Raw genomic sequence first — 27,886 nt, 5'->3', positions numbered from 1 at the left:
GATTGTTCAAGTGTGAAGAACATTACAGCAAACAGGCAATTCAGGAAAAGCCTAAAACTGGGGCGCACAGTTTTCAGCAGAATGAGATCACTTCCGACATCCTCCACCTCCACCCATGAAATTGTCCTTTTGGCAAGGACTTAAAAAAAAAAAAAAGATTACCCCCCGCCATAAGAATGTAAATTGAACAATCTTCCTGGTGGGCTGTTTAGCAATTCCTACCAAAAACCTTGCAAATATGCGCGGGTTGAAACATACAGTGGGCCCGACAGCTATTGCTATCATTTGCTCCAGGAACTAGCCTCATTAGGAAAAAAGGAAAGGAACGGAAAGAATCGTGGAAGGAAAAATTGCTGCAATATTATGTATGACCTCAAAGCACCAGAAGCAAGTTAAGTGGCCAAAAGCAGAGGATAGGTTAAGTTTATAAGACATCGGTACAACACAAGAATTAAAACGGATATGGTAATAGATACTTTTCCGACATGGAAAGACATTTACGGTGTCTTAAATGAAAAAAAGCAAGCTCCAAAGCATTATGTGCTGAATGATCCGACGAATGTATGTAGATGTTGAAGGGAAGCAGAATATGCCACCCCCAAAGTATGCCACTTGGCATACTGATTATTTTGAATTAAAGTTGCTTAAGAAACAGCCTGTGCAAAAAAAAGACACTCTGACCTTCCTTGGTCCCCCCAAAAGCATGTGAAGGTACCCTGCCCCCCACCAGGTGGATAAAAGGCATCCTTATTGCGGAGACAGGGAATTCACCACCTGGAAGGCTGTATAAACAAACCTTGTTACTTTCACTAATTTGCTAGCCCAAGCCCAAACCCCTTTGTTTCTCCAATTCTTCACAAACATATGGTTTCCTTGTCTAGAAGGTATAAAAGCTGCCTGCTTTGGTGACTTCTTGGAGTCTCAGAATTCTATGGGCTCCCCTACCGTAGGAAATTAAATTTGTTTCTCTCCTGTTAATCCATTTTATGTCAATTTAATTATTAGACCAGTCAAAAAACCTAGAAGGGAAGAAGGGAAGAGTTTCCCCCCCTACAGTTTAATATATTTATATCTACGCAAATGCCTTTGAACAGAGAAAACAACTGGGAAGCAAATTCACTAAAGTATCGACCTTAGTATTTCACTCATTAGTGAGATTAAGGGTATTTCTCATTTTCTTCTTTTTAGCTTAGCTGCATTTTCTAATTTTTCTACGATTAACATGCATTGCTTTTGTAACAAGAAACAGATATTGCTTTTTTTTTTAAAGCGCTGTAGGAGACATAATCATGGATTATGTATATTTTGCTTTTTAACGCAGATTTCATTCCTTGAAGATTCTCAAATCATAACCGCAAAGCCCCGAGAGAACAATTCCTAATCATCCTAGGTTATTCTGCTCATAAAAATCTTTAGGAAGGAAGATGGCAGCTCAGAACTGGTGGTACCGTTTCATCGTCTGTAGGTCCAGCCTTAATTTCTCTTCCATTTAAATTCACTTCTTATTCTGCTATGTGTGAAGATTGAAAGATAGCCGTTAAGATCCTTCCTGAAAAGATTCTTCAAACACTTATGTAATAACCTTTGAGCTTTAATTTCTCCATACTGGCACCTTCTGTTTTCTTCACAGATTTCTACTTGTTAATCCCTTTGAATCTTTTACATTTTTTCCCTCTTATCTGCTGCTGGTACATTGGACAATGTCTGGGGACAGTTTTGGCTGCCACAACTCGGGGCGGGGGGTGGGGGTGCCCCTGGCATCTGGTGGGTGGAGGTCCAGGATGCTGCTCGCCATCCTACGGTGCCCAGGGCAGCCTTGCAACAGAGAATGTTCCAGCCCAGAATATCACCAGCGCCAAAGCAGAGACACCCTGCTTATAAAGTATAATTTGAGGCACCCAAATCTTCCATTTCCCAGGCTTTTTTTTTTTTTTTGGCCGAGTCCCGCAGCATGAGGGGCCTTAATCCCCCAACCAGGGATCAAACCCAGGCCCCCTGCAGTGGAAGCTCGGAGTCTTAACCACTGGACCTCCAGGGAAGGCCCTTCCCAGTCTTTTTTTTTTTTTTTTTTTTTTAAAGATTCCAATCAGCCTATTCTGAAAGGATGTCCTTTTTTTAAAACATTGATTGATTGATTGATTGATTGCTATGTTGGGTCTTCGTTTCTGTGCCAGGGCTTTCTCCAGTTGCGGCAAGCGGGGGCCACTCTTCATCGCGGTGCGCAGGCCTCTCACCATCGTGGCCTCTCTTGTTGCGGAGCACAGGCTCCAGATGCGCAGGCTCAGTAGTTGTGGCTCACGGGCCCAGTTGCTCCGCAGCATGTGGGATCTTCCCGGACCAGGGCTCGAACCCGTGTCCCCTGCATTGGCAGGCAGATTCTCAACCACTGCGCCACCAGGGAAGGCCCTTCCCAGTCATTTTTAAGAGTTCACCATTGTATAACATGCTGGAAGCTCTGCTTCATTATAATCCCTTAAATGTGGTACTGCTGGCACGTGGGAAGTATGATTGCCTGTATCTTCATAGACTATTTCAGAATTGATGCACAGGAAGCCGCAAAGGGTGGTTATCTCTGGGGAGCGGAGCCCAGTGACTGGGACACGGAGAGGGAAGGAAGTTTTCATAGACATGGAAGCACGCTACATGGTAAACAGAACAAAACAAAACAAAAAAACTGTCTCTGGGATACAGTGTTACACCAGAACCAACACTGTCTTCAAATGTTCTCAGACACCATCTTGAAGTATTACATAACAGCCATATGACAGTATTATTGTCTGTGCTATTTGTCAAGCTTCTGCAAGCCTCGATTTTCCCTTCTGGAAAGTGGGGAGCAGCAGAGGTAGTAAAAGGTTCCACCACCTGGGGGCATTTTAAGGCTTAAGTGAGGGCTCTGGAAAGAGTAAGCAGTGCTTTGCAGAGCCTTACTGGAGCCTGAGACGCAAGGAAAAATGCGTACCCCTATATATGCTTATCAAAATACCTAGCATATTTTGAGCCGAGTGGAAAAAGTTATAAAGACTCACAATCAAACACACACACATCTATATATAAAGCCCCACGTGGCCCAGTTCATTTGCACGCCACTGTCAACTCACATAAACCCACCCACGGGGACAAGCAGGGCATGTAACCCCTGGCCAGTTGGACATAATTATTCCCCTTACACAGTAATACAGGGTAAAATTGCACTGCTTCAATATGCTAGCCTCTAGCCACAAGCTGCTATTCAAGTTTAAGCTAATTTAAATTAATAAAATTTAAAATTCAGGGACTTCCCTGATGGTCCAGAGGGTAAGACTCCGCACTCCCAATGCAGGGAGCCCAGGTTAAATCCCTGGTCGGGGAGCTGGGTCCCACATGCACGCCGCAGCTAAGACCTGGCACAGCCTAAATAAATAAATAAATATTTTTTAAAAATTAAACAAATTTTTTTAAATAAATAAAATTCAGTGCCTTAGTCACACTAGCCACATGTCAAGTGCCTGATCGCCACATGTGGCTAGTGGCTACTATATTTTAGTGCAGATACAAAACAATTCCATCATTGCAGATAGTTCTATTGGGCAGTGCTGTGAAGCATTTCTTTTAAACTAATTCCATTGCAATAAAACAATTTGTGTTTATTACCCAGGGGATTCTGCCTGTAACTGCAGAGTAGGAAAAGCAATCTGGCCAGAGTGTCTGTGGGTGGGAAGGACGGAAAAGCACAGATTCCAGAAAGCTGCGTGCCTCTTGCCACAGGTCCCAGGCACAATGTTTCCAAACACCAAAAGACGTGCAGCCTCTGCCTTTGGATGTAACCAAGGGCCTGCAAACCTTGTTCCAAAATGAGGTGGCAGTGTCTGATCACTTGTTTCAAAGCAAAAATTGAGATGCATGACAAGAAAATATTGTCTGTCTACCTAACAGAGACAGACAATAAATCTACAAACAATGACTAACCCAGCAGTAACGAGTACTCCTGGCACCAAGAAACCAAGTCTCCCTGGAGAAATGACCATTTCCAGGTCACAAACATCTGGTCAAGCAGGGTAGTGTTACCGAACCAAACTTGGTCCCCTCGCCCATGGAGCAGCAAAACCAATCTACTGACACCGGCTTGTGGTGAAGGAAAGCGCAGCGTTTGTTGCAAGGCCAAGGAAGAACGGGAGGCTGAGCTCAAAAGATCCGAATTCCCCAATGGCTTTCAGGGAAGGGTTTTTAAAGACAGTGTGAGGGAGAGGGTGACAGGGTGTGTTATCAGCTAGCTCGTGCACAATTCCCTCATTGGTTGATGGTGAGGTAACAGGGTGATGTTTCAGGAATCTCAGTCATCAACCTTCTGGTTCCAACTGGTTTGGGGTCTATGTGACCAGCATGCAATTAACTTCTTCCACCTGGTGGAGGTTTTAGTGTCTGCAGACAACTGAAGGGTATGGCCCAGGGTATTATCTATAGCCCCTGAGGAAGAACCAAAGGCCCTTGACCTTGTTTTACGGCTAAACTGTTATTAGTCTTACTTGAATATTTTTTGTTTCTGTTTTTTTTTTTCTTCTCTTATTAAATTTTTCTTTTTGGAACTCAGGGAAGGTTCAGGATGCTAAAGCTTTTCTACACACAAGAGGCGGGCAGGGGACACGGGGCCTGGGCAAGTGTCTGTCCCCAGGAAGGCTCTGTAGGGTCCCGCTCCGTTTCAGTAGCAAGGAAGCCATCTCAGACTCCTGGGGACATATAAAAAGGACCCAGCAGTCAACCAGTAGAGGTTGCCCCAGCTACAGAGGAGGGAATTTGAGCATTAATAAGGATAACAACTCCAATGGATTAAAGCACACCAAACATATTTAAATTTGTGTTAATAATAACGATACTAAAAAAAAAAATTCCAAAAACCAAAAACAAATTGGTCACCACTGTAACAGTGCTGGGGAAACAATTATTTTCAAAACTGGTCAATAAAGAAAAAAATCAAGCATTTATCTTGCTTTTCCCATACAAACTGTACCACTGGATAACCAAATAGACTAGTAAGTTTCTCTTTATAAAGGCATTTCAAAGTAAATAATAATGTTTTAAAAATTGAGAGAATATCATCATTTTGCAACCCTTAGTGAATGAATGGACCTATGTATTGATTATCAATAGTTGCAAACCTTATAAAAAGAAACATTATTATAAGTCACCTGATGAAGGTATGTCTTGCCACCCGTCCCAGCCCCCAAAAAAGAAAGGAAAAAAACGAACTGGAATCTGATCAAGCTTTTAAGTTCAACAACAGCTTTTTTTCAGCATTTATTTTTAGGAAATAAAGTTCAGAGGAACATGTTAAACTACCCCCAGGGATACAATGAGCCAAGTCCAGGCTGTGGGAGATCAGAAAACACACAATCTTGTTTCTTCAACCAATTACAAAGGTGTGTGTGTGGTAGGGGGGATGGATCCTGTGAATTAAAAACAGACACAACTGCACTGAGATGCCACTGTGCACCTATGAAGATGGCTATGATCAAAATGACAAGTGTTGGCCAGGAAGTGGAGAAACTGAAGCCCTTGTACGCTGCTGGTAGGAATATAAAATGGGCAGCTGCTTTGGAAAATAGTCTGGCAGTTCTTCAAATGGTTAAACATAGAATTACCATATGATCTAGAAATTCTACTTTTATGTATAGACCCAAGAGAAATAAAGACCTATGTCCACACAAAAGCTTGTACACAAATGTACACAGCAACATTATCCCTATTAGCCAAAAAGTGGAAACAACCCAAATGGCCATCAACTGCCGAACAAATAAACACAATGTGGTCTATCTACACAAAGGAATATTACTCAGCAATAAAAAGGAGTGAAGTCCTGACACAGGCTACAATGTGGACGAGCCCAGAAGACATGATGCTGAGCGAACAAAGCCAACACACATAGCATGTGATTCTATTTCCAGGAAACGTCCAAAACAGGCATATCCACAGAGACAGAAAGATTAGCGGTTACCAGGGGCAGGGGGGAGGGGGAGAAATGGGGGTGACGGTTAACGGGCACAGGGTTTCTTTTTACGGTGAGGAAGAAGTTCTACAACTGATTGTAGCATTTGCGCTACGAACATACTAAACTCCGAATACACTAAAAACTGATGAATTACATGCTTTAAGAGGGTGAATTGTATGGTATGTGAATTCTATCTCAAGAAAGCTCCCCCTCCCCCAAAAAAACCACAGACTTAAAAAAAAAATCCCAATAAACAGATATTTGGATTCTGTTCAGTTAAAAAAAAAAAGAATGACCTTGAGGCAAGTGAAAAGGTGAACCATGGATGATGAATGCCATTGAGGAGTTATTAAATGTTATGATGTGATAAGGATACTGTGTCTTTCTCTCTTAGCCATATGTACTGAAATGTTTCCAGCTCAACCAGAAAGGTGTATGGGATTTGCTTCAGAACACGGGAAGGGGGGGCAGGCGGAGGTGTAGACCAAACAAGATGGGCCAAGAACGGTCCATGGTGAAGGGGTAGGGGAGAGGGCTGCATGTGTCTTCATTGTACTATTCTATTTTCATACCTCTATTTTTATGTTGAAAAAATTTATAAACATTTTAATATATTTAAGCCTCTAACTACGTTTTTTTAAAAAATCACACACATTTCCATTCTGTTCTTAAGGCAGGTTAGTTTAATTTTGTAGAAGAAATACTTTCAAACAATACAAATGACACAATTAGAACAGTGACAAAAATAGAGATGAATACTGATTATAACTTATTCCCACAACAGAAGGTTACTTATTTCCGTGGTGACAATTACGTGACCAGATGAAGTGAAGACCGAATTCCCTTTTACTCATCACACTGTTTCTAAAGGACCCTGGTGGCAGACTTTGGATTGTCCAAGGCACGATTATGGGCAGACTTAAACATAAGAAAATACCCCTTAAGACGATAGGACTTCACTTTTCGGACATGTGGGATATTTTCCAGGGGGTGGGAGTCTTAACTAGTCGGAAGCTGCACAGTCAAATCACGAAAGAGAAGCCAATTAGGGTGCAGCGTGTCCTGCCTCCCGGGCTGGGCTCTGACGCTGTCCATGTGCCACTTCCAGCACAGCCTGCGAGCAGCCTCCCCGTCCTTCATCTGCCTGGCTTTTCCTTCCTTTCTGACTATGGTCCCATTCAGGTGCGAAAGCAGACACAGGAGGGAGGCGGCGCAGGACCCAGCACTCCTGGAACTGACACCAAAGCTGGGGCTGCATTTGTTTCTGGTGGGGCAAAGGAGGGATTTCTTTTCTTTTCTTTTCTTTTTTAACTCTGGGGTGGAGAAGCATTCCAAACAGAAACCTGTATCTACTGGGCAGTGACGTTTGCAAACCCTTGCGGGCTTTCTGTATTGGCACAGCGGGTCTCCCCGCGTTGCTACTTTGTAGGGGTTGGCAGGAAAGCTACCTCAACCCTTCCACCCACTTAGAGCTTCAGGTGGCAGTGTCTGAACAGAGGCCAGGCAACGCGGCCGGGGCTCTCCCAAGTCTGGGGAGCCACGCAACTCAGAGGCGTATGACTTGCTCTCCACACCCCCCAGAGTCCAGCGGCAGCCAATCCGTCAGTCAGAAGTTTCAACAGCTGGGGACAGAGAGGGCCTGCCACCAACCTGACCCGTGCAGCAACGCTGTCTCCTGGGGGGCACTTCTGGCAAGCACTCATGTGTTTTGTCTCTCTACCTCTGTTGTGGGTATGTATGCAGGAAAATTAGCAAAAGGAAAAGGAAAAACAAAACCGAGACTAGAGGCAGAAATACACAGCAACAAGTGACAAGTGTGAAAAAGCACAGAGTTTTCAGCCTTACCACCACTGACAACTTCACTGTCTGTGATAGGTCACATGTCAATGAAATGCTTTTACAAAATTCATTTTTAATAAATGTGAAAAGGAAGGTGGGTTATACAAGGGAGTGCTTACAGACGAATGAGAAGAGAGATGCTGCTGATTAAGGGGGGAGGGGCACTTTCAAGGAAGGGGCAGAAAGACCCAGGAGGACGGTTCCGTTTTCTCTTACATTTTGTGTGACTCACCTCGTTTACTTCTCCGAGGCCTCGTGAAGGAGAGTGCATTTCATATATAATAAATATGTACTAGGCGAACTATATATACCACCTGGCATTTTAAAAGGATGGTATAGTTTTATTACGTAAAGAATTTTTTCCTCATGAGCTAGTTCTAAGATTTCTTAAGAAATGTTGGGAAGACTCCAGTATGGGGCGAGGGCCTCTGATCGAAAGCACATGCTCTCCTGTGAGTGACTCGCCGGGTACTTGTAGCTCCCACGGAAGCTGGCTTCCTCAAAAAAGCGCCTTCAAAGGTTATCGTGTCCATGTCGTGACTGCTCTATGCATCAGCGGGTCCAGTGACTCGGTGAAAACGCACCTTCCTTCTTCTCTTTTCACTTTCCTGCAGGGCAGAGCAGCAGAGCAGAAGCTCCACCAGCGCCCTCCTTGTCGGTCAGGATCAGATGGGGCGGGCCGGAAAGGCAGGCGGGGCTGCCGTGGCCGGGTGAGGGTGGGCTGTGCGGCTGCCGCCGCCGGGGGCTCCGTGACCGGCCTCAGACCCGGGGTGGGCACGGAAAGGTGCACGGAAACCAGGGGCTCTGGGCGCCCAGCCCGCGCGGGAGACCGAGCTCCGCAACGCGCACCCCGCACTGACTTAGGACTGAGCCCCTAAGGCGGCATCTTAACAGCACACAAAGGGTGCGAAAGTGTGCAATATACACGATCAATGCACACAGGAGAGACGGGGCGAGTGACGAGTTCAGCACACAGTGTTTGCGTTTCCGACGTCAGACACAAAACCGGCCCCAAAGATCCATTCTACCGCATGGCAAATACTGAAGAACTAAATTTCAGTCTTAAAATACATCTTAAAGTCAGTATTTTCCGTCAAGGAAAAAAAAAGTACTATAAATAAATTACAATACAGTGAATTTGCCTGAACTCACTTCGTTTCTGTCTTCCAGCCTTTAAGTCAAATAAAACAGCGTAAAAACTGTACACTCTTAACATGATAACTGATCTCTTATAAAATAACCTGTCTTCAGAGATGTCAATTTCACAACAAGGAAAAACCAAGCCCTGTTGCCGTCACTATTATAAAATATATATGTATAGATATATGTGTTTTGTTTTTATTTATTTTTTACAAAATGTGTATATTAATAGCTTTGCACAAATATTTTAAAGACAAATTTAGCTAGTCTAAGAACTTCATGAAAATAAAACAGGCAGATAAATACTTCATGTGTGCAAAGCACCACATCAAACATCGTCGGCGGGCAGAGGAGGTACGTTAATCCTTGGTCTTGTAAAAAATGCTATCTTCTCCCTGCGAATGGAAAGAATTACAGGTTAGAGCTGACAGAAATGCAGTGAAAGGTGGCAAGAGGCTCCGCCATCAATGACAGCTTTTCTTGCTCAGAGAACACATTGAATTTCAATCCCCAGGAGCACATCTGTATACAGATTCTCTGAAGTTTCTTGCCCCAGCCCCCTCTCTAAATTGTAATAGAAGTTACAAAGCCCCATGAGGGCAAGGGTTTGTCTCCAGTGTCTAGAACAGTGCCTGGTATATGCAGATGCTCAGCAAATATTTCTTTATGAATAAATGAAAATCTATACAAGGAGTTCTAAATCACAGTTGAAGGAAGACAGCTATAGTGTTTTATACTCTTTTATGATGGGGAGGTAAAAATTCAGGGTATAAAAAAATTAAGACTAGAGGTCAGGCACATATTATTTAGCCGTAAAAAGGAACACTGCACTGATTCATGCTACAACATTGATGAACCTTAAAAATACTATCCTAAGTGAAAGAAGCCAAACACAAAAGACCACATACTGTCTGACTTCTCTTATATGAAAGGTCCAGAACAGGCAAACCCACAGAGGTGGAAAGGAGAATGGTGGCCGCCAGGAGCTGACGAGAGGTTGGCGTGGGGAGTGACTGCTTAACGGGGGTACAGGGTTTCCTTTTGGGGTGATGGAAATGTTCTGGAACTGAATAGAGATTGTGACTGTACTAAATGCCATGGAATTGTTCACTTTAAAATGGTTAATCTTATGCTTCGTGAACTTCACCTCAATTTTTTAAAAAGCCAGACACAAAAGAAACTAGATTAACTGGGGGATTTTCCTCATATAAAAAATAAAAACAGGGAAAGCTAATCTACGCTATTCAAATTCAAGATGGTGGTTATTCTGGTGTGGGAAATCTGGGGGTGCTGATAACATTTGATTCTTGCCATGTAGGGTTTATGGCAATTCACTGAAATATTTCATATATAGGACAATATGCACGCTTTCCTGTATGTCTATTATGCTTCAATCAAAAGTTAAGTAAAAAAAAAAAAAAAACTAAAAAAATAAAAAAGTTAACTAAAAAGGCAAAGGTGATACACATATGTATCTATATGTAGATCACTGGGCTGTTTACAAGAGCAAACATTTGGAAAGAAGCAGGGTATAAAATAGGTAAATTATATCTGTTAGATGAGACATTACAGCCAAAAAAGATAACAGATGATGTGGCAACATGGGGTATTTTAATTTAAAAAGAGCTAAATGCAAACTCGAAAACACACTGTGATTACAAGCAGCATGAAAAAAACAGTGTTTAGATAAAAAGATCGGAAGAAAATGTGCGCAATGCTAATAGCAGGGGAGATTCCTGCTTTGTCCTCGACTTCCTTGTGGGTCTGTCTCAATACTTACTTTACTCTTTATAATGACAAAGGTATGACAGTAGAAAGCAAGCGGGAGAGTGAGGCCTGGGCTTCTCCCCACCTGAACGCCTGCACTTGGATGGGCTCTTTGAGGTTCTGCCCGCGCAGCTGGCACACCCCTTTGGAGGCCTTCTTCAGCATCTTCTCAGCTGCCTGTTCTTGATGGAAGTCAAGTTTGGTCTGTCTCGTCTGCAACAGCAACGCGGGGTGAGCCAGACGGGTTTGCTTCCAGTTTCAAGGAAGAGCGATGGAAGCCCCTGCCAGCTCCGGGCACCGGGAGGGGAGAAAGGCCCGCCCGCCCGCCCCCTCCCCCTCCCCCGCTGGCGGGCCGGGGCCTCACCTGCCTCTCGGCCTCCCGCAGCAGGCTCCGGAAGCGCTCGTCGCGCAGCAGCCAGGCCGGGGGCTCGGCGTGGCCGCGGAGCTGGGCGTCCTCCAGGCGCTGGCGCAGCTCGCGCAGGGCGCACAGCTCCTCGTTCAGCTGCCGCTGCCGCGTCCGCGACGCCTGGAGGTCCAGCTCCAGGTCCAGGGACGTGCGCGCCGCCAGCGCCGCCAGGGAAGACCTGCAGGGCTGCGAGACCGCGGCCGTGAGCGCGCCCACCCCGCCCGCGCCCTGCCTGCAGCTTCTTCCCCGAGTGACCGACCCCACTGGAGGGAGGCACCCGCAGCGTGGCCCGACGCCAACACAACACGCACGTGGGCGGCACGGGTTCAAACCTCCACTCCGGTAACGAGCCAGTGACAGCAAAGTGTCCGCTGTAAGGACGACCTAGGCTTTGGCTAAAGCGCAGAGAAACAGACCCTCTCACACGGGGCAGGAGGGCGTCATCTTTCTCAAGTGCTACTTGACAATATAAACAAGAGCCACAAAATGTGTGTTTTCTTTGGTTCTGAAATTTCATTTGACTTGCATCTGAAAGGCATAGCTGATGATGTGCAAAAGGTTTATGACAGAAAAAATCCTAAATACCTAACAAGAGAAGAGTGATCAAATACATTATAAGGCCAGCAGAAAACGCAGCTACTGTAAAAAGATGAACAGTATACCGACGTGGCAAAATCTTAATGATCTACTGTATAATGGGAAAAAGCACGTTATAAACCACGCTGAGGGCTGTCTGGTTAAACACACACAGGCTGTCAAAAACGCTCCTCCCCAGGGAATTCCCTGGTAGTCCAATGGTTAGGCCTCCCCGCTTCCAGTACTGGGGTGCAAGTTCCATCCCTGGTCGGAGAACTAAGACTGCAAGCCGCGCAGCGAGGCCAAACAACAACAACAACAACAAAACGTTCCTCCCCACATAAGCCTGAAGTAAGCAAGTCTCCTGTTTTCAAGAAGGTTCTCAGACGAGAATAGAATTTTGTACACGGAGCTGAGAGCAGTACTTCCCACCCCATGGCAAACAACGCTGGGGAAGGCAGTTAGCGCAACAAAAGCACAAATCCACGAGCCTATCAGCGTTGCTGGGAGGACTGAATAACTGTATGCGTTTTACACACCCATAACACTATTCTGCACATATGCAGAAGTTAAATGCAAATGTAAGTGACTTAATAAACACGAACTCACTTAAAAGCTCTGCTGAATTCATGGCAGAGCTCACTGGTTCCCAACCAGGGGTGACTTGGGCCCTCAGGGGACAGTTTTGGTCGTCACAACTGGGGGAGGGGGTGATACTGGCAACTAGTGGGTCAAGGCCAGGGATGCAGCTCAACGGCCCACAGTGCACAGGACGGCCCCCAACAAAGACAGACCTAGGCCAAAATGCCAACAGCATGGCTGCTGAGAGATACTTTTGTTGCTGAGTTATGTGTTTGCTTATCATTCTCAGTCAGCGGCTACTCTAAATACAACCACCACAAGGAGATCTGGGAATTTTTTTTTGTTTCAAAGAATTCTTGCCCGGGAAAGTCAGGGAACCACTACCTTACAAATTAAAAGTAGCAAAACTGTGTAAAGTGGCGTGATGTGGAGAAAAAATTCGGTGTATGTAAAGGAAAACTGTAGAACAGTCCTATGTAGGAGAATGCTCCACGTTGAAAGACTCAAATTTTCTAAACTGTATATACTTCCTTGTCAAAAAAGAAAGAAGAATCTCTTATACAGAATGGCTGTTTATTAATTTATTATATTGTAAAATGTAAAGATCATGTATTATCTTAGATTATGACATTATCTTAGGAAATTAACAAATATTGGTAACATATTGACATTACATACACTTTTAAAAATTATACCTAAGTAAACAAGGAAATAAACATATTACCTTTCAATTAATCTTACCTAAAATATTACCTCTTCAGGTTTGTAGAAATAACTCCCAGCGTACATATAGACGGCATATTAGTCTACATGGCACATACCTGCTTATAGCGAAGGGTTCGTCTTTCCAAAGTGTTTCGGACAAAGGGGGACTTCCGGGGCAGCGTTGAACTGTCGCTGTCACTACGATAAAGCTACACCAAAAAGATTGAGGTTCAGAAACATTTCCTCAAGAATTCAACATTCATTCTCTGTGTACTCTGAACTGGATGATTTTGTTTCTCGTGCAGGTACTCAAACAGTTATGACGTTTAGAGCTTTTACCAAGACTTTGGGTTTCGCTTACAAGAAAACCCTACACAAGAGTTTCAAGCCAAACAAAGACAAACCAAATAAGCAGAGCAACCCCCAGCCCCACCCTCCTTCAGGTCCATCAGCCGAACCAGCTGAGGTTTTCCAGGCTAATCGAGCAACACAATTTCAGTCCTATCAATGCCAACTGCCACTTGACACGGTGTGACGCTCATGAAAACCCGCACTCTCCTCAGCGCTTTTCACTTTTTATCAGTCATTCTCATTTGCTGTGTTTCTAGCTTTGGCAAGAGCTGGGAAGACTGGCGTTCCAGAAAAGAGCCTCGTTCCTGGCAGGAGGACAAGCCCACACCACTAACACCCACCCTGCCCATCAAGGGAAAAGGCCTGGCTTTAAAAAGAAAAATAAATAATGCCGACTTCACGGGAGCCGAGACGTTACGTATTTCATTTGGCGGCAGGTTTTCATTTCAGGATCAACATATATCTGTGTGAAAGCAAAGTCCTGGCCTTCACGGCCTTACTCTCCATGCCGATGAACCCCAGATATCAGGAAATGTCGCAGCCCTGCACTTACATGCCTCCCCATCATCACAAACATATAATATAAACACAAAGAGGCCTCTAGAAGCATCGCCGGCCAGTGCGTGCCTTCGAGCAGGGCGCAAAGCCCAGTGCAGGGGCTGGAGGCCTGTCTCTGGGGAGGTGAAGGGCTCCCTCCGTCACCACCCTGTTCTCAGCAAGCGGGCTGGAGGCTGCTCCACAGGGGCTCGGCAGGAGTCTAGGATAAGGACGGGTGGCCTTCGATCAGGCGCCTCCAGCCGCGTGATGAAGCATCAGGCCCCACAGGGCTGCAGCCTGATGGGGCGGGAGTGCCCCGCCTGACCCTGGGCTGCCCGGGGCAGCGCGACCGGGGCACCTCGCCGCGTGGGGAGAGGAGCTGCAGGCCTCGCAGACGTGGCCACCCGGGCCCCAGCCCCTGTTGCTCCCTCGTGTGAGTAAAGGCTTCCCTCCCCAAGAAAGGTGGGCTCCCTGCTCAGCTCCTGGGCAGTGACCTCTAAGTCCCTAGAACGTTCTAAGTGTCTCTGTTTACCTGGGGACCTTGGCCCGGCCACACAGTCTCTGCTGACAATGTGAGGGGGGCCCTGGGCCACCAGCTTGACCCTGGAGGGGCTGGAGACGAAGGTCAGCCACGCCGGCCACCAGCTGTGCCTCGTGACGACCCCCACAAAACCCCTGGGCACCAAGCCTCGGGTGAGCGCCCCTGGTCGGCTGTGCTCCGGGCACGCTGCCACTGCTCCGAGAGGTGAGAGCTCCCGCACAAATCCGCTGCGGGAGAAGGGCTGGAAGCTCCGCCCGGTCTCTCCGGAGCGCTGCCCGACGCCTCTTCCCTCTGCGAGCCGATCTGCACCCCTTCCCTGCGGCGCACCATCATCGTGGCTACGACGGCTTTTCTGAGTTCCGTGAGTCCTAGCCAATTTCTGAGCCTGAGGGTGGGCCTGGGGACCCCTCAGCGTCTCCCACGTAGGCCTGAGGGTCTGCCTCTCTCATATGATCAAACTCTGGCTTTGCCCTAAGGCAGCGGCTCCTTGGCAGCCCCTTCAAGGGAAGATGCTTTCTCCAACGAGCCCCGTTAGAGGAGCGGGAGGGTCAAAGCTCTCCTCGAGCCAAACGGCGCCCCCGGTCTGCTGCGTCGTGAGCACTTACCCTCAACAGCGCCTCGTCTCTGCTAGTCCGTGCCGTCACTGTCACACGGCCACGGCCGGCCAACCTCCAACCTGCTGTCCTGTCTCCACGGACCACAGCAGGTGGGGTCTCCCCCTCCACCCGTCTCAGAGTTCTCAACCCTGCGTGCAGGTGAGGACCAGCCGGGAGCTCCAACCCTCTGCTGCCCAGCCCCGCCCGCGACCGATGAAGAATCCTTCCAGGCAGGTGGCAAAGGACTCCCGACTTACTCTGCAAACGTACTGGCTTCGTGCTCCGGGCGAGAAAGTCTGGGAACGCACAATGGTGCTGCTCCGCGTGAAGGGCGAGCCGCGGGCCCTGCGGCCGGGCCTCTCCTTCGGCAGGCTCGCCACCTCTTCCGGGAAGAGATCTTCTGTGTTGGTTTCCTTATCAACCTAGATAGTAATTTATTGTTTACCACGACTCTTTCTAGAACACAAGCATTAAATTAGTGTAGTCACCAAACAACCCTGCCATTTCCACTGGAGGTCTAAGTGGCATTTCACACTTAACACGTCCAAAATGGAATTTCTGATATTCCCTCTGCCAAGGATCTCTACTTTCCCATTTGTTCCAGCAAAAAAAGTGTTCGTGTCATTCTGGACCCAGCTCTCTTTCATACACCCTATATCTGGTCCAAGATTAAATCCTGTTGGCTCTGTGTTCGAGATTAAGCATGTTTTGACCACCTATCACCAACCCTCCATCTGGGTCACCATCGTCTTGTGCCTGATTAGTGCAGGAGGCTTCTCACCCGTCTCCTGGATTCCACGCCTCCCTCCTCCCTTCAAACCCTTCTCAACACAGCACCAGGGACATCCTGGTAAAAACTGAAGTCAGACCCAGCAATTCCACTCCTAGGTGTATACCGAAAAGACCTGAAAACAGGTGTTCAAACAAATACTTGCACACAAATGTTCATAGCAGCCTTATTCAAACAGCCAAAAGGTGGAAGTAGTCCAAACATCCACGGGCGGATGAGCAGATAAACAAAACGTGGCATACTCATGCAAGCGATGAGAAGGAGGGAAGTGCTGGTAGATACTACAATCTGATGTACCTTGAAAACATTAGGCTGAGTTAAAGAGGCCAGTCACAAGAGGCCACATGCTGTATGAGCCATTCATTCATTCATTTTTATTGAAGCATAACTGACTTACTCTGTTATATTAGCTTCAGGTGTTCAACATACTGATTCCATATTTTAATACATTACAAAATGATCACCATGATAAGTCTAGTTACCGTCTGTCACCATACAGAGTTAACACAATATTATTGACCTTATACCCTATGCTGTACATTACATCCCCGTGACTTACTTATTTTATAACTGGAAGTTTGTACCTCTTAATCTCCATCACTTATTTCCCTCATCCCCACCCACTCAACCCCCTGGCGACCATCAGTTTTGTTCTCTGTATCTATGAGTCTGTTTCTGTTTTGTTATGGTTGTTCATTTGTTTTGTTTTGTTTTGATTTCTACATATAAGCGAAATCATGCAGTATTTCTCTTTCTCCGACTTATTTAGCATAATACCCTCTAGGTCCGTCTGTGCTATTGTAAATGGCAAGATTTCCTTCTTCTTTATGGCCAGTATTTCACTGCGTATTGTGTATATACATATGTATGTATATATATGTGTGTCTGTGTGTATACATATATACACCCATATATACCCCATCTTCTTTACCCATTCATCTATTGACAATGGACACTTAGGTTGTTTCCATATCTTGGCTCTTGTAAATAATGCTGTAATAAGTACAGGGGTGCATATATCTTTTCTAACTAGCGTTTTTGCTTTCTTCAGAAAAATACCCAGAAGTGGAACTGCAAGATGGTGTGGCAGTTCAACTTTTAACTTTTTGAAGAACCTGCTTACTGTTTTCCACAGTGGTGACACCAATTTACATTCCCACCAACAGTGCACAAGGGTTCCCTTTTCTCTACATCCTCTCCAATGTTTGTTATTTGCTGCCTTTTTGATGATAGCCATTCTGACAAGTATGAGGTGATACCTCACTGTGGTTCTGATGTGCATTTCCCTAATGATTAGTGACACTGAGCATCTTTTCATGTGTCTGTTGGCCATCTGAATGTCTTCTTTGGAAAAATGTCTACTCAAGTCCTCTGCCTAGTTTTTAATCAGGTTGGTTGTTTTTTTGATGTTGAGTTGTCCGAGTTCTCTGTATATTTTGGTATTAACCCCTCGTCGGATGTAACATTTGCAACTATCTTCTCCCATTCAGCAGGCTGCATTTCTGTTCTGTTGATAGTTTCCTTCACTGTGCAACAGCGTTTTAATTTGATAAAGTCTCATTTGTTTTTTGTTTGTTTGTTTGCTTCCCTTGCCTGAGGAGAGATATCCTAAAATACATTGCTAAGACTGATGTCCAAGAGCATACCTACCTATGCTTTCTTCTAGGAGTTTTATGCTTTCAGATCTTACATTTAAGTCTTTAAACATTTTAAAATGGAATGAGAAAGTAGTCCAGTTTGATTCTTTTGTATGTAGCTGTCCAGTTTTCCCAACACCATTTCATGAAGAGGCTGTCTTTTCTCCTCTGTATTTTCTTGCGTCCTTCATCATAGATTAGTTGATTACATAAGTGTGGGTTTATTTCTGGGCTCTCTACTCTGTTCCACTGACCCATGTGTCTTTTTCTGTGTGCCAGTAGCATGCTGCTTTGATTACTGTAGCTTTGTAGCACAGTTTGAAATCAGGGAGCATGATACCTCCAGCTCTATTCTTCTTCCTCAAGGTTGTTTTGGCTATTCGGGGTCTTTTGTGTTTCCATACAGTTTTTGGATTATTTTTTCTAGTTCTGTGAAAAATGCCGTTGGTATTTTGATAGGGATTGCATTCAATCTGTGGATTGGCTTGGGTAGTATGGTCATTTTAACATGAATTCCTCCAATCCATGAGCATGGTGTATCTTTCCATTTGTTTGTGTTGTCTTCAATTTCAGTCATCAATGACTTAACACTTTTCTGAGTACAGGTCTTTTACCTCCTTGGTTAGATTTCTTCCTGGGTATTTTATTCTTTTTGATGCAGCTGTAAACTGAATTATTTTCTTAATTTCTCTTTCTGATAGTTCATTGTTAGTTGTATAGAACTGCAGACGATTTCCATATATTAATTTTATATCCCTTAACTTTAAATGTTGCCACTTTACCGAATTCACTGATGAGGTCTAGTAGATTTTTGGTCACGTCTTTAAGGATTTTCTATGTATAGTATCATGTCACCTGCAAACAGTGACAGTTTTACTTCTTCCTTTCCAATTTGGATTCCTTTTACTTCTTTCTCTTGTCTGATTGCTGTGGCTAGGGCTTCCAATACTATGTTGAATAAAAGTGGCGAGAGTGGGCCTTGCTCCTGATCTTAGAGGAAATGCTTTCAGCTTTTCACCACTGAATATGATGATAGCTCTGGGCTTATCATATATGGTCATATATGGTCAAGTTATGTTCCCTCTATACCAACTTTCTGGAGACCCTTTATCATAAATGGATGCGGAATTTTGTCAAAAGCTTTTTCTGCATCTACTGACATGATCTTGATTTTTATTCTTCAATTTGCTAACATGGTGTATATCTCTTGGATTGATTTGTGGATACTGAACAATCCTTGCATCCCTGGGATAAATCCCACTTGAGCATGGTTTATGATCCTTTTAATATATTGTTGGATTTGGTTTGCTAGTATTTTGTTGAGCATTTTTGCATCTATGTTCGTGAGTGATATTGGCCTGTCGCTTTATTTTTTTGTGGTGTCTTTGGTTTTGGTCGGGGTGATGGTGGCCTCATAGAATGAGTTCAGAAGCACTCCTTCCTCTTCAATTTTTGGGAATAGTTTGAGAAGAATGAGTGTTAACTCTTCTTTAAATGTTTGGTAGAATTCACCTGTGAAGCTATCTGATCCTGAACTTTTGTTTGTTGGGAGTTTTAAAATTACTGATTCAGTTTCACTACTGATAATCGGTCTGTTCATATTTTCTATTTCTTTCTGATTCAGTTTTGGGAAATTGTATGTTTCTAGGAATTCATCCATTTCTTCTAGGTTATCCAGTTTACTGGCATACGACTGTTCATAGTAATCTCTTATGATCCTTTGTATCTCTGTGGTGTCAGTTGTAACTTCTTTTTTTCGTTTCTTTTTTTTCTTTTTTTTGCTGTGCCATGTAGTCTGTGAGTCTTAACCACTGGACCACCAGGGAAGTCCCCTCTTTTTTTCATTTCTGATTTTACTTATTTAGGCTCTCTTTTTTTTCTTGATGAGTCTAAAGGTTTACCAATTTTGTTTATCTTTTCAAAGAACCACTTCTTAGTTTCACTGATATTTTCTACTATTCTTTTTAGTCTCTTTCATTAATTTCTGCTCTGATCTTTCTTTCTTTCCTTCTACTAACTTTGGATCTTATTTGTTCTTCTTTTTCTAGTTCCTTTAGGTGTTAAAAAAAAAAAACAACAACTCCCAAATGCAGATTTTCGACTGTGAGGGGGGTCAGCACCCTTAACCCCTGTGTTGTTCAAGGGTCAACTGCAGTCGTACTTTTGGTACACCTGTGGGTGGAGGTGAGCTCTTCCCTACTCTGTCATCTTGGCTACGATCCCCTGGAGTCTGATCTTTTAAACCCTGGATGATTCCATTTACACAAAACATCCAGAATTGGCAAATCCATAGAAGCAAAGCAGATTGGTGGTTGCCAGGGGTCGGGGAGAGATAAGGGAGAGTGAATGCTAATGGTTATGGGGTTTTACTTTGGGGTGAAAGAAACGTCTTGGTACCAGAGAGAAGTGGTGGTTGCACAACATTGTAAATGTATTCAAAGTCACTGAAATGTCCACTTTGAAAGGGTTCATTTTATGAGAATTTCATGTCAATAAATTATTCTAGGAAAAAATTTAAAAAGTGAGTCAGATCACATCACCCCTGGGTTCAGAACTATCCACCAGTTTTCCAATGCTCTCAAGAGAAAAAGCAAGAGTCCTGAGTAGGCCCTGTATGATGTGGCCCCTTGACTCCCTCTGTCCTCAGCTCTGATGCCTCCTTACCCCGACCCCACCTGCACTTGCAGCTCCCTGCACCTGAATGCCCATCCCCAGCCCCACACAAGGCTCCCAGACTCCTTCCTTAAGGACTTTGCTCAAAAACTGCCTTCTCAGTGAGACTTCTATGACCTTTCATTTCTATTATAAAAAATACATAAAATTAACCATCGTGGACTTCCCTGGTGGTGCAGTGGTTAAGAATCCACCCGCCAATGCAGGGGACACAGATTTGAGCCCTGGTCCGGGAAGATCCCACATGCCGCGGAGCAACTAAGCCCGTGCGCCACAACTACTGAGCCTGCATGCCACAACTACTGAAGCCTGCGCGCCTAGAGCCCAGACTCCACAACGAGAAGCCACCACAATGAGAAGCCTGCACATCACAACGAAGAGGAGCCCCTGCTCTCCGCAACTAAAGAAAGCCCGCATGCAGCAACGAAGACCCAACGCAGCCAACAATAAATAAGTAAGTAAAATTTACCATTGTAACGATTTTTCATTGTGCAGTTCAGTAGTATTAAATATACTTACATTGTTGTGAAAGAGATCTCTAGAATTTTTTCACCTTCCCAAACTGAACTCTGTCCCCATTCAACAACTCCCCATTTCCCCATCTCTAGCCCCTGGTAACCACCATTCCACTTTCTGTCTCTATGTATTTAATTACTTTAGGAATCTCATATAAGTGGAATCGTATAGGATTCATTTTTTTGTGACTGGCTTATTTCACTTAGCACAGTGTCTTCAAGCTTCATCCATGTTGTAGCCTGTGATGTGACTTCCTTCCTTTTTAAGGCTAATATTCCATAGTACATATATACCACTTTTTCCTTATCCATTCAGCTGTCGACGGACACCTGGGCTGCTTCCACCTCTTGGCTACTGTGAATAATGCTGCTATGAATGTGGATGTGCAAGTATCTCTTGGAGACCTGCTTTCAGCCCTTTTGGATGTACATCCAGAAGTGGAATTGCTGGATCATATGGTATTTCCATTTTTAATTTTTTTAAAAAATAGATTTATTTATTTATTTATTTTGGGCTACGTTGGGTCTGTACTGCTGCGCACAGGCGCTGCGCACAGGCTTTCTCTAGTTGCGGCGAGCAGGGGCTACTCCTTGTTGCGATGCGCGGGCTTCTCATCACCATGGCTTGCTTTTGTTGCCGAGCATGGGCACGCGGGCCGTGTGGCTCACAGGCTTAGTTGCTCCGTGGCATGTGGGATCTTCCCGGACCAGGGCTTGAACCCGTGTCCCCTGCATTGGTAGGCGGATTCTTAACCACTGCACCACCAGGGAAGTCCCTAGTTTTAATTTTTTGAGGAACCTCCATACTGTTTTCTATAGCGGCTGCACCATTTTACAGTCCTGATGTTTGTAGATACCAATTTACACTTCTAAATGTAACCCTTTCTAAAACGGTAATTCTTTCTAAAAATGCAAACCCTGTTTCCCTACCATCTCATTCTTCAGTAGCCCCTTTGACTATCTCAAACGCTGCTGTATTTTACTGTTTTACCCTGTCTGTTGCCCACAGGGCAGGACTTTCCATTTGTTTCTTTGCTGTTGCATCTGCAATGCCTGGCAGCTACCACATGCACATGGAAAGAGAGAATGCAAATGTGGTGAAGAACTAACAACTGGGGAGTCTAGGTGAAGGGGATACGAGTGTGCGTTGTACTATTCTAGCAACTTCTCTGTAGCTCTGAAGTGCTTCAAAATTAAAAGTTGAGGGAGGAGGACACACCAAGCTAGCCTCCCACAGCTAATGCCCCTGACGTGGGCCAACGCTCGCCAAAGTCTTAGAAAGAGGAATAATGGCCATGACCGGCAGCCGCGCCCAGAACATCTCGGCCCGAGGCACTGCGTGGGCGCAGTGCGGGAGGCTGCCAGCGGGAGGCTCTCACTTTTCTCAGGACCTGTGTTTTGGACTGAGATCAGGGGCTGTGCTGGTAGACGTTCTGATGAGTTGAACAGTTGGGAAACAAAGTTGCAATCGAGCACTGGTACAGTGTCTCCCAACCCCACTGGGTTCCTTAGACATCTGTCACCACAAACCTGAAAGATTTCCCCACTGGAGATACGGTGATGGGCACAACTAGGATCGGGTGAACAGAAGGGCCAAAAGGATGCTTCGCTGCTCTTAATGTCACAAACGGAGAACAACGACAAGCATCCAAAACCTTAGGGACCCACGAAACACCCTGAGCCACACGCGGCCCTGAAGAGGGCACATGAAGCAGTAAAAATCCACCCCTTTTAGCTGTCCTTTCCTTTTAATTTAAAGTAGACAGACGTTTCCATGGTACCTGCTGTTTACAGATCTGAGGCCACTCACTTCAATTCCCTCGCGTAGGGCACACAGCCCCTCCTTCCAGGGCAGCGCCTGGTGCTGGGCGGCAAAACATCAGGGGCTCCGCGAAATCCTTTGTCCTTTTCTGCTTACCTTCAGAGGTGGGGGCTGAAGTTCCTCGGGGCCGTAAGGGTCTGCCTGGCCAGCAAACGTGTGTCCGTGGATGGAGCTGACAGCAACGCAGCAGGGCTCTGGGTGCGGGGGGCTGGTCTGGGCGCAGCTGCTACAGCCACTATCCACCGAGTCGGCTTGCCAACTCCTGAAGGCGGGCATGGCAAAAGCCCCCAAGACGTTCATCAGGGCACTGACTTTACTGCTGCACCCAGGGCACAGCAGCAGAGACGCCCCATATTTGCTTCCAATGACTGAAGACGGTTGCTTTTCTCATAAAATGAAAGGCAGTTCTGTTTCATAGGGAAGACAGAGCTACAAGGCCTTTCATTAAGAGGGTCCGTCTGTCTGTATCGCCCAATTGCAGCCGCTGAAGATGCCAGCAGCCCGGAACCCTCTCTCCCCAAGCCCTCCCAGCCTCCTGCCCATCCCTGAACACACACCCTCCCCCTCTGCCATGCACTTTCCCTTCCGAAAATAAATTCCTCTTGAAAATAAATCCAGAGGAAGCTATTAGGAAGAAGTAGCAAGCTTTGGAAACATGACGCTCTTTATGGAAAACCGTGGAAGTAAAGCAACATGAAAGTGCTGCCGGAAAGGACCCGCCGGGAAGCGATTCACTCGCGGTGCCTGCCCATCTGAGCTGCTCCTCTACTGCAGACACGTCTGCCCCACCCCGAGTCAAGCGTTCACCCACGGGCTGCTCCGGGGAAGAGGTAAAGGGGCATCGCACGATTCCATTTACAAGAAAGGCCCAGGACAGGCAAATCCCTGGAGATGGCACGCAGACGGGCAGTCGCCAGGGGCTGGGAGGACCGGGCGGACTGTTAATGGGTATGGGGTTTCCTTTCGGCACGACGAAAACGCCCTCAACTTGAGTGTGATGTTGGCGGCACAGCTCTGTGCCTGCGCTACAAACCAGCGAATTGTCCACTTAATGGGTGAACCGTACGGTAGGGAGATTATGTCCCAATAAAGCAGTTAATAAAGAAAAAGGCAAAACTTAAAGGGCCCTATTGTATTCAATCCGGGCAGAGGGAGTCCCTCAACAGCCCCCTCTTTGAGAGAAATTCGGGGAACAGAAGGAAAGGTGAAAAGCCTGCGCGTAGAGCTGGGGTCAATGTACTGCCCTCGTGCAGACTGGCGTACAATCCCCCGTGAGAATCCCGACTTCTGGCCAAAGGTACTGAAGAGTCGCCGCACACACTCTACATGGCGTTGTGTCTGACGAACATCCCGGCTGCCTCTCCCCCGAGGGGCTGCTGGCCGCGCGCACCTCTCGGACACGGCCTCGGCCTGCTCCTCCTTGCGCTCCATCTCCAGGATCTCCTCCTCCGTGTACTCCAGCTTCACCCGCTCCTCGGCCAGCTCTCTCTCCACCGCCTGCAGCTGGGCCGTGGTTCTCGCCAGCAGCACCGTCACCGCGTCCTACAGGACGAAAGGGACGCTGCCAAGAAGCAGCCGAGGCCAGCGGCGTGCGGGCGGCAAAGCGGAAAGCGGGCGCGTGCACGGCCCGTGGGGGGCATCCCTGCTGCCGGGCTGGTGGCCGCCCCCGGCTGCTCTCCAGCAGGAAGCAGCGCACCCCCGGTTGACAGCAAGACGGTAACTTGGCCTTTCCATGTAGCTCTGAGGACTCAAATTTTAAAGCAACCAACGCATCACTCATGATCATGAACGTGTTGCATTAAAGAACATCATCATGAATGGCCACCTACATCACTACAGTCCGTTTTTATTACTTCCCTTGAAACCCTGCTTCTTCATCGCCACTGTGTTCTAAGACTAAGTCTACACACGTTTCTTAGAAACAATGTCCCCAGGAAAAGCCCATCTCAAAGCCAGGCCACCTACTGTCTTTCCAGACGTGGTGGGTGCAGGGTCCCGGAAGTCGCTGTGTCCCAGCCGCTCGTCCTCCCGCCGGGGCGGCTCGGGGCCGGTGAACACCTGCACCGAGTACCAGCGCAGCTGCATCTCGCTCGAACCATCGTAATCAGCCAAGTTAATCTGAGCAATGCCCTGTGCGGTGGTAAAAAAAAAAAAAAAAGCAGAACAGGCCCTGAATGACTGCACCTTAACAACCAATGGGCATCAAGGTCACCTTTTAATCTTAAGCAGAAAGGCCATACAATGTGTCACTGCTATTCAAAGGACTGCAGTAAAATGAAAGTCATCGAAAAGGATCGTAATGGGGGTGGCTCCTTGCTTGCTTGTTCAGCCCAATCAGAAAGTGCTAGAAGGGGAACAGGGGCAGAGAATGGACAACGTGGAATGGTGGGTCAGGCTCAGGATCTGCCACTCGAAGAGCCACTGATTCTAGCAGGAATTTTTGAAAAAAGAGAGGACTGGTGTAAAATAATATAAGTAAATAAATAAATAAATAAATAACACCACCCCCCCCCCAAAAAAAAAGAAAAACAGAGAGAGAGAGAGAGAGAGAGGACTGGTGGAACTCTCCAATCTCTAATTCTGCCGCTGAAGGGGTGGGACCAAGGGGGAAAACTCCAACCTCGGGAAGAAAGCACCCTGGCTTCCAAGCCCTGGCCCCGCACCGGCTGGCCGGGGTGAAGACGGACTGCTGACCTGCCCAGTTATAGGGTTGCCAGATAAAAAAGAGGGCATCTGGGTGAACTGCAATTTCAAATAAACAGATTTTTTTAAAATAGAAGTATGTCCCAGATATTACATGGGACATACTTACAGTAAAAGGCATCCATAGTTTATTTGAAATTCAAATTTAACTGACCATTATATACTTCTATCTGCCAAACTTCTCAACCCAACTTTTATTAGTTCCCGTGACGCAAGACAGGGATAACGCAGAAGCCGTTGCATAGGAGTTTTGCAAGTATTAGCTGAGATAATATATTTAAATTACAGAACACTTGACCAGATAAGGAGTTTTATCATCCCTTTCTGTCCTCCCAGCTACAGAGATCACTTGACATCAGGACAAATTCTAAGTGCCCCACCGCAGGACACAGGAAGGAGGGGAGGGAGGAGGAGAGGGTGAGGAGGGCGCCGTACCAGCAGTTCTTCCTGCAGCTGCGGATTCACTGAGCACACGTATAACTGAAGGGACTTCAACGTCACCATGCTTGAATGCACAGGGATTCTGAAAACTTCATTAAATATCAGGGGGGCTTGCAATTCCAGAGCCTTAGAGCAGTAAGTGTTTGGCGTGCCGGAGTCAAGCGGGGGCAAATAGACGCGGATGTGTCTGGAACCAAGAGAGGAAGGAAAAAGCAGACAGAGGCAGCGCTTACTGACACATCTGCACGTGACACGCATGGACCACATACGTGTGCACATACGCCGCTCTGTTCCACTGCCCATGTGCAGAATTTTAATGTCTTTTGGAAAAGATCCTTTTCTCAACTAAGAGTAAGCCCAAAGAACTTACGTGCCCCTGGAGATCAGGGGGGAAAACCCAATCACAAAGAGAAGACTTCCAAGTCACTGGTTAGGACTTCAGGGGGACTCAAACGGAGGTTCTGCTTTTACCATCTTTGTGGGAAAACATCTGCACTGATCTCTCCACGGCCCCTTGGCTCCCTCTCCAAGCTCTACCTGCCTTGCCTCTCAGACTGCTCGCCCACCCAGGCACCCGCCAGGCTGGGCTCCCGGCCCTGTATGCCCCCAGCACGGAAGCCGGCACCCAGGAGAAGCTCCAGCATCAGTGGAGTGAAGTACACCATCAGGGCGAACCCTCAGCCGCTGAACACCAGGCTGCTTCCTAGGCCTTCGGGAGGCCAGTTTACAAGGACGACTCACGGAAGGGGAGGGCACCGTCGGGCCTGAACACCCATCACAGGTGGGTTCACCCGCCAGGGTAAGTGGGACCTCACACCCCCATCGGGCACCCATCTCCCCACCGGAGACAACACAGATTTCCTTCCCCCTGCTCGGACAAGGATGCCTGATCCCAGCCTGAGGCCTCTTCAGGCACCTCATCAGATCTCAAGAGCCGAGTGTGGCTGTGTCGCCACCAGCCTTGTGAGCAGGATGGACGTTTTAAGCCCCAACGCTGCCGATGACGGGCACCCGGCACTTTGTCAGCATGGCCACGGCACATAACCAGCCTGGCTCCAGTAACCCCACCTGCCTCAAATAATAAACCAGCCTCTTCTTAGAACTTACAGGCCTTTAGATTTCAGACAGACAGTCCCTGGCGTTTTATTCTAAATTCAGCTTCCAAGACAGTCTTTTCCCTCCCCAAACTGCCACGTGCAGCAGGTCAGCCAGTGGTGTCGTGTGGAGGAGGGCCCGGGGGGAGGACACGGCCCCCACCGGCGCGGGAGCTTACATTTTGCAGTCTTCCTTCACCACCAGCCCGGCAAAGTTCTTCAGTTGGAGCACGTTCACGAGGAGACGCTCGCTGGCACTGTCGTGCCTAGAAAATAAAATGCACGTTCACAGGCTGCAAATGCCCCACGGTGGAGAAATCCTGCTTGAACCACCGCAGTGGTCCTCACCCCACCCCCAGGGGACCTGTGCAAAGTCGAGAGACGTTTCTTACTGTCACACTGAGTGGAGGGGGGGGGCTACTGGATCTAGTGGGTGGAGGCCAGGGCTGCTGCTCAACACCCCAGAGGGCACAGGGCGGCCGCCAACCAAGAATGACCCAGCCCGAATGTCACGAGTGCCGAGCAACTCTAGGATGACAAGGGTGAGCAAAAGAAAGCTGCTGGGATGTGAACATCCTGCCTCGCTCGCCTCACCACTGCTGGTTGCTGCCTTCACAGACACTGCGGCTAGAAACCAAAACGCTTAGTGTTGCACAGCACCTGGCTACCCCAGCTCCGGCGGGAACTTCCCCGAGGGCCTGACCGTGCCCACGGGGTGACAGTCCCCAGCTGTGACTCGGTGTTGGAGGACGGCAGTGGAGCCGCTCGTGCCCATCTCTCCTTCCCGCCACCTCTGTCCCTTCACCTGAGACCGCTGAGATGGGCCCGGGGGTCCCCAGGCCAGCGAGAAGCAGCCGGATCACGCGCGTCCCCCCACGCCTCCTGGCCTGTGTGTGGAGGTGTGAGTCGCCGGGCGGGCCCCAATCTACCCGTCGTCTTTACGAGCAACAGGGAAGGAGCCTTCTGTACTCACAAGAATCCAACATGGATCTGGGGCCCCTCGTTACCGCAAGCGTCTCCAGGCACAGGCTCGTCGGCGTCCTCACTCCTGAGCACAACCGGAAAGGCACCGCGTTATTCCGAGGGGACCTGCTTACCTCGGGCTCCGCAGAAGCTCTCTCACACTAGGGGCGCTTCTAACTGAGAAGGGCTTTATTAAGTTGCGACATAAATAAATGCTTTAAGTGACTGACAGGGCACGGCAGGTCC

The 27,886-nt window shown here is 47.1% G+C and overlaps 1 protein-coding gene across 2 annotated transcripts in view; it reads right to left on the bottom strand.

Moving 5' to 3' along the window:
- Positions 1-6,622: 6,622 nt before the first annotated feature.
- The window catches only part of WWC3 (WWC family member 3), a 131,402-nt gene continuing 110,138 nt past the window's right edge, over positions 6,623-27,886 (bottom strand). For both annotated transcript variants that reach the window (XM_059911684.1, XM_059911685.1), the window contains 11 exons: positions 27,651-27,725; positions 26,857-26,943; positions 25,578-25,770; positions 24,405-24,569; positions 23,830-23,981; positions 22,536-22,701; positions 15,260-15,424; positions 13,094-13,186; positions 11,073-11,300; positions 10,794-10,921; positions 6,623-9,336 (listed from right to left, as the gene is read on the bottom strand). In XM_059911684.1, the coding sequence (XP_059767667.1) occupies positions 9,270-9,336; positions 10,794-10,921; positions 11,073-11,300; positions 13,094-13,186; positions 15,260-15,424; positions 22,536-22,701; positions 23,830-23,981; positions 24,405-24,569; positions 25,578-25,770; positions 26,857-26,943; positions 27,651-27,725 (1,519 nt within the window). In that variant the 3' untranslated portion in view covers positions 6,623-9,269. The remainder of the gene's footprint in view (positions 9,337-10,793; positions 10,922-11,072; positions 11,301-13,093; positions 13,187-15,259; positions 15,425-22,535; positions 22,702-23,829; positions 23,982-24,404; positions 24,570-25,577; positions 25,771-26,856; positions 26,944-27,650; positions 27,726-27,886) is intronic.

The sequence above is a fragment of the Balaenoptera ricei genome, chromosome X, assembly GCF_028023285.1.
Source record: "Balaenoptera ricei isolate mBalRic1 chromosome X, mBalRic1.hap2, whole genome shotgun sequence".
In the NCBI taxonomy this organism is placed as follows: domain Eukaryota; kingdom Metazoa; phylum Chordata; class Mammalia; order Artiodactyla; family Balaenopteridae; genus Balaenoptera; species Balaenoptera ricei.
Note: the sequence above shows the minus strand (reverse complement) of the source record. Positions and strands in the feature narration are given on the sequence as shown.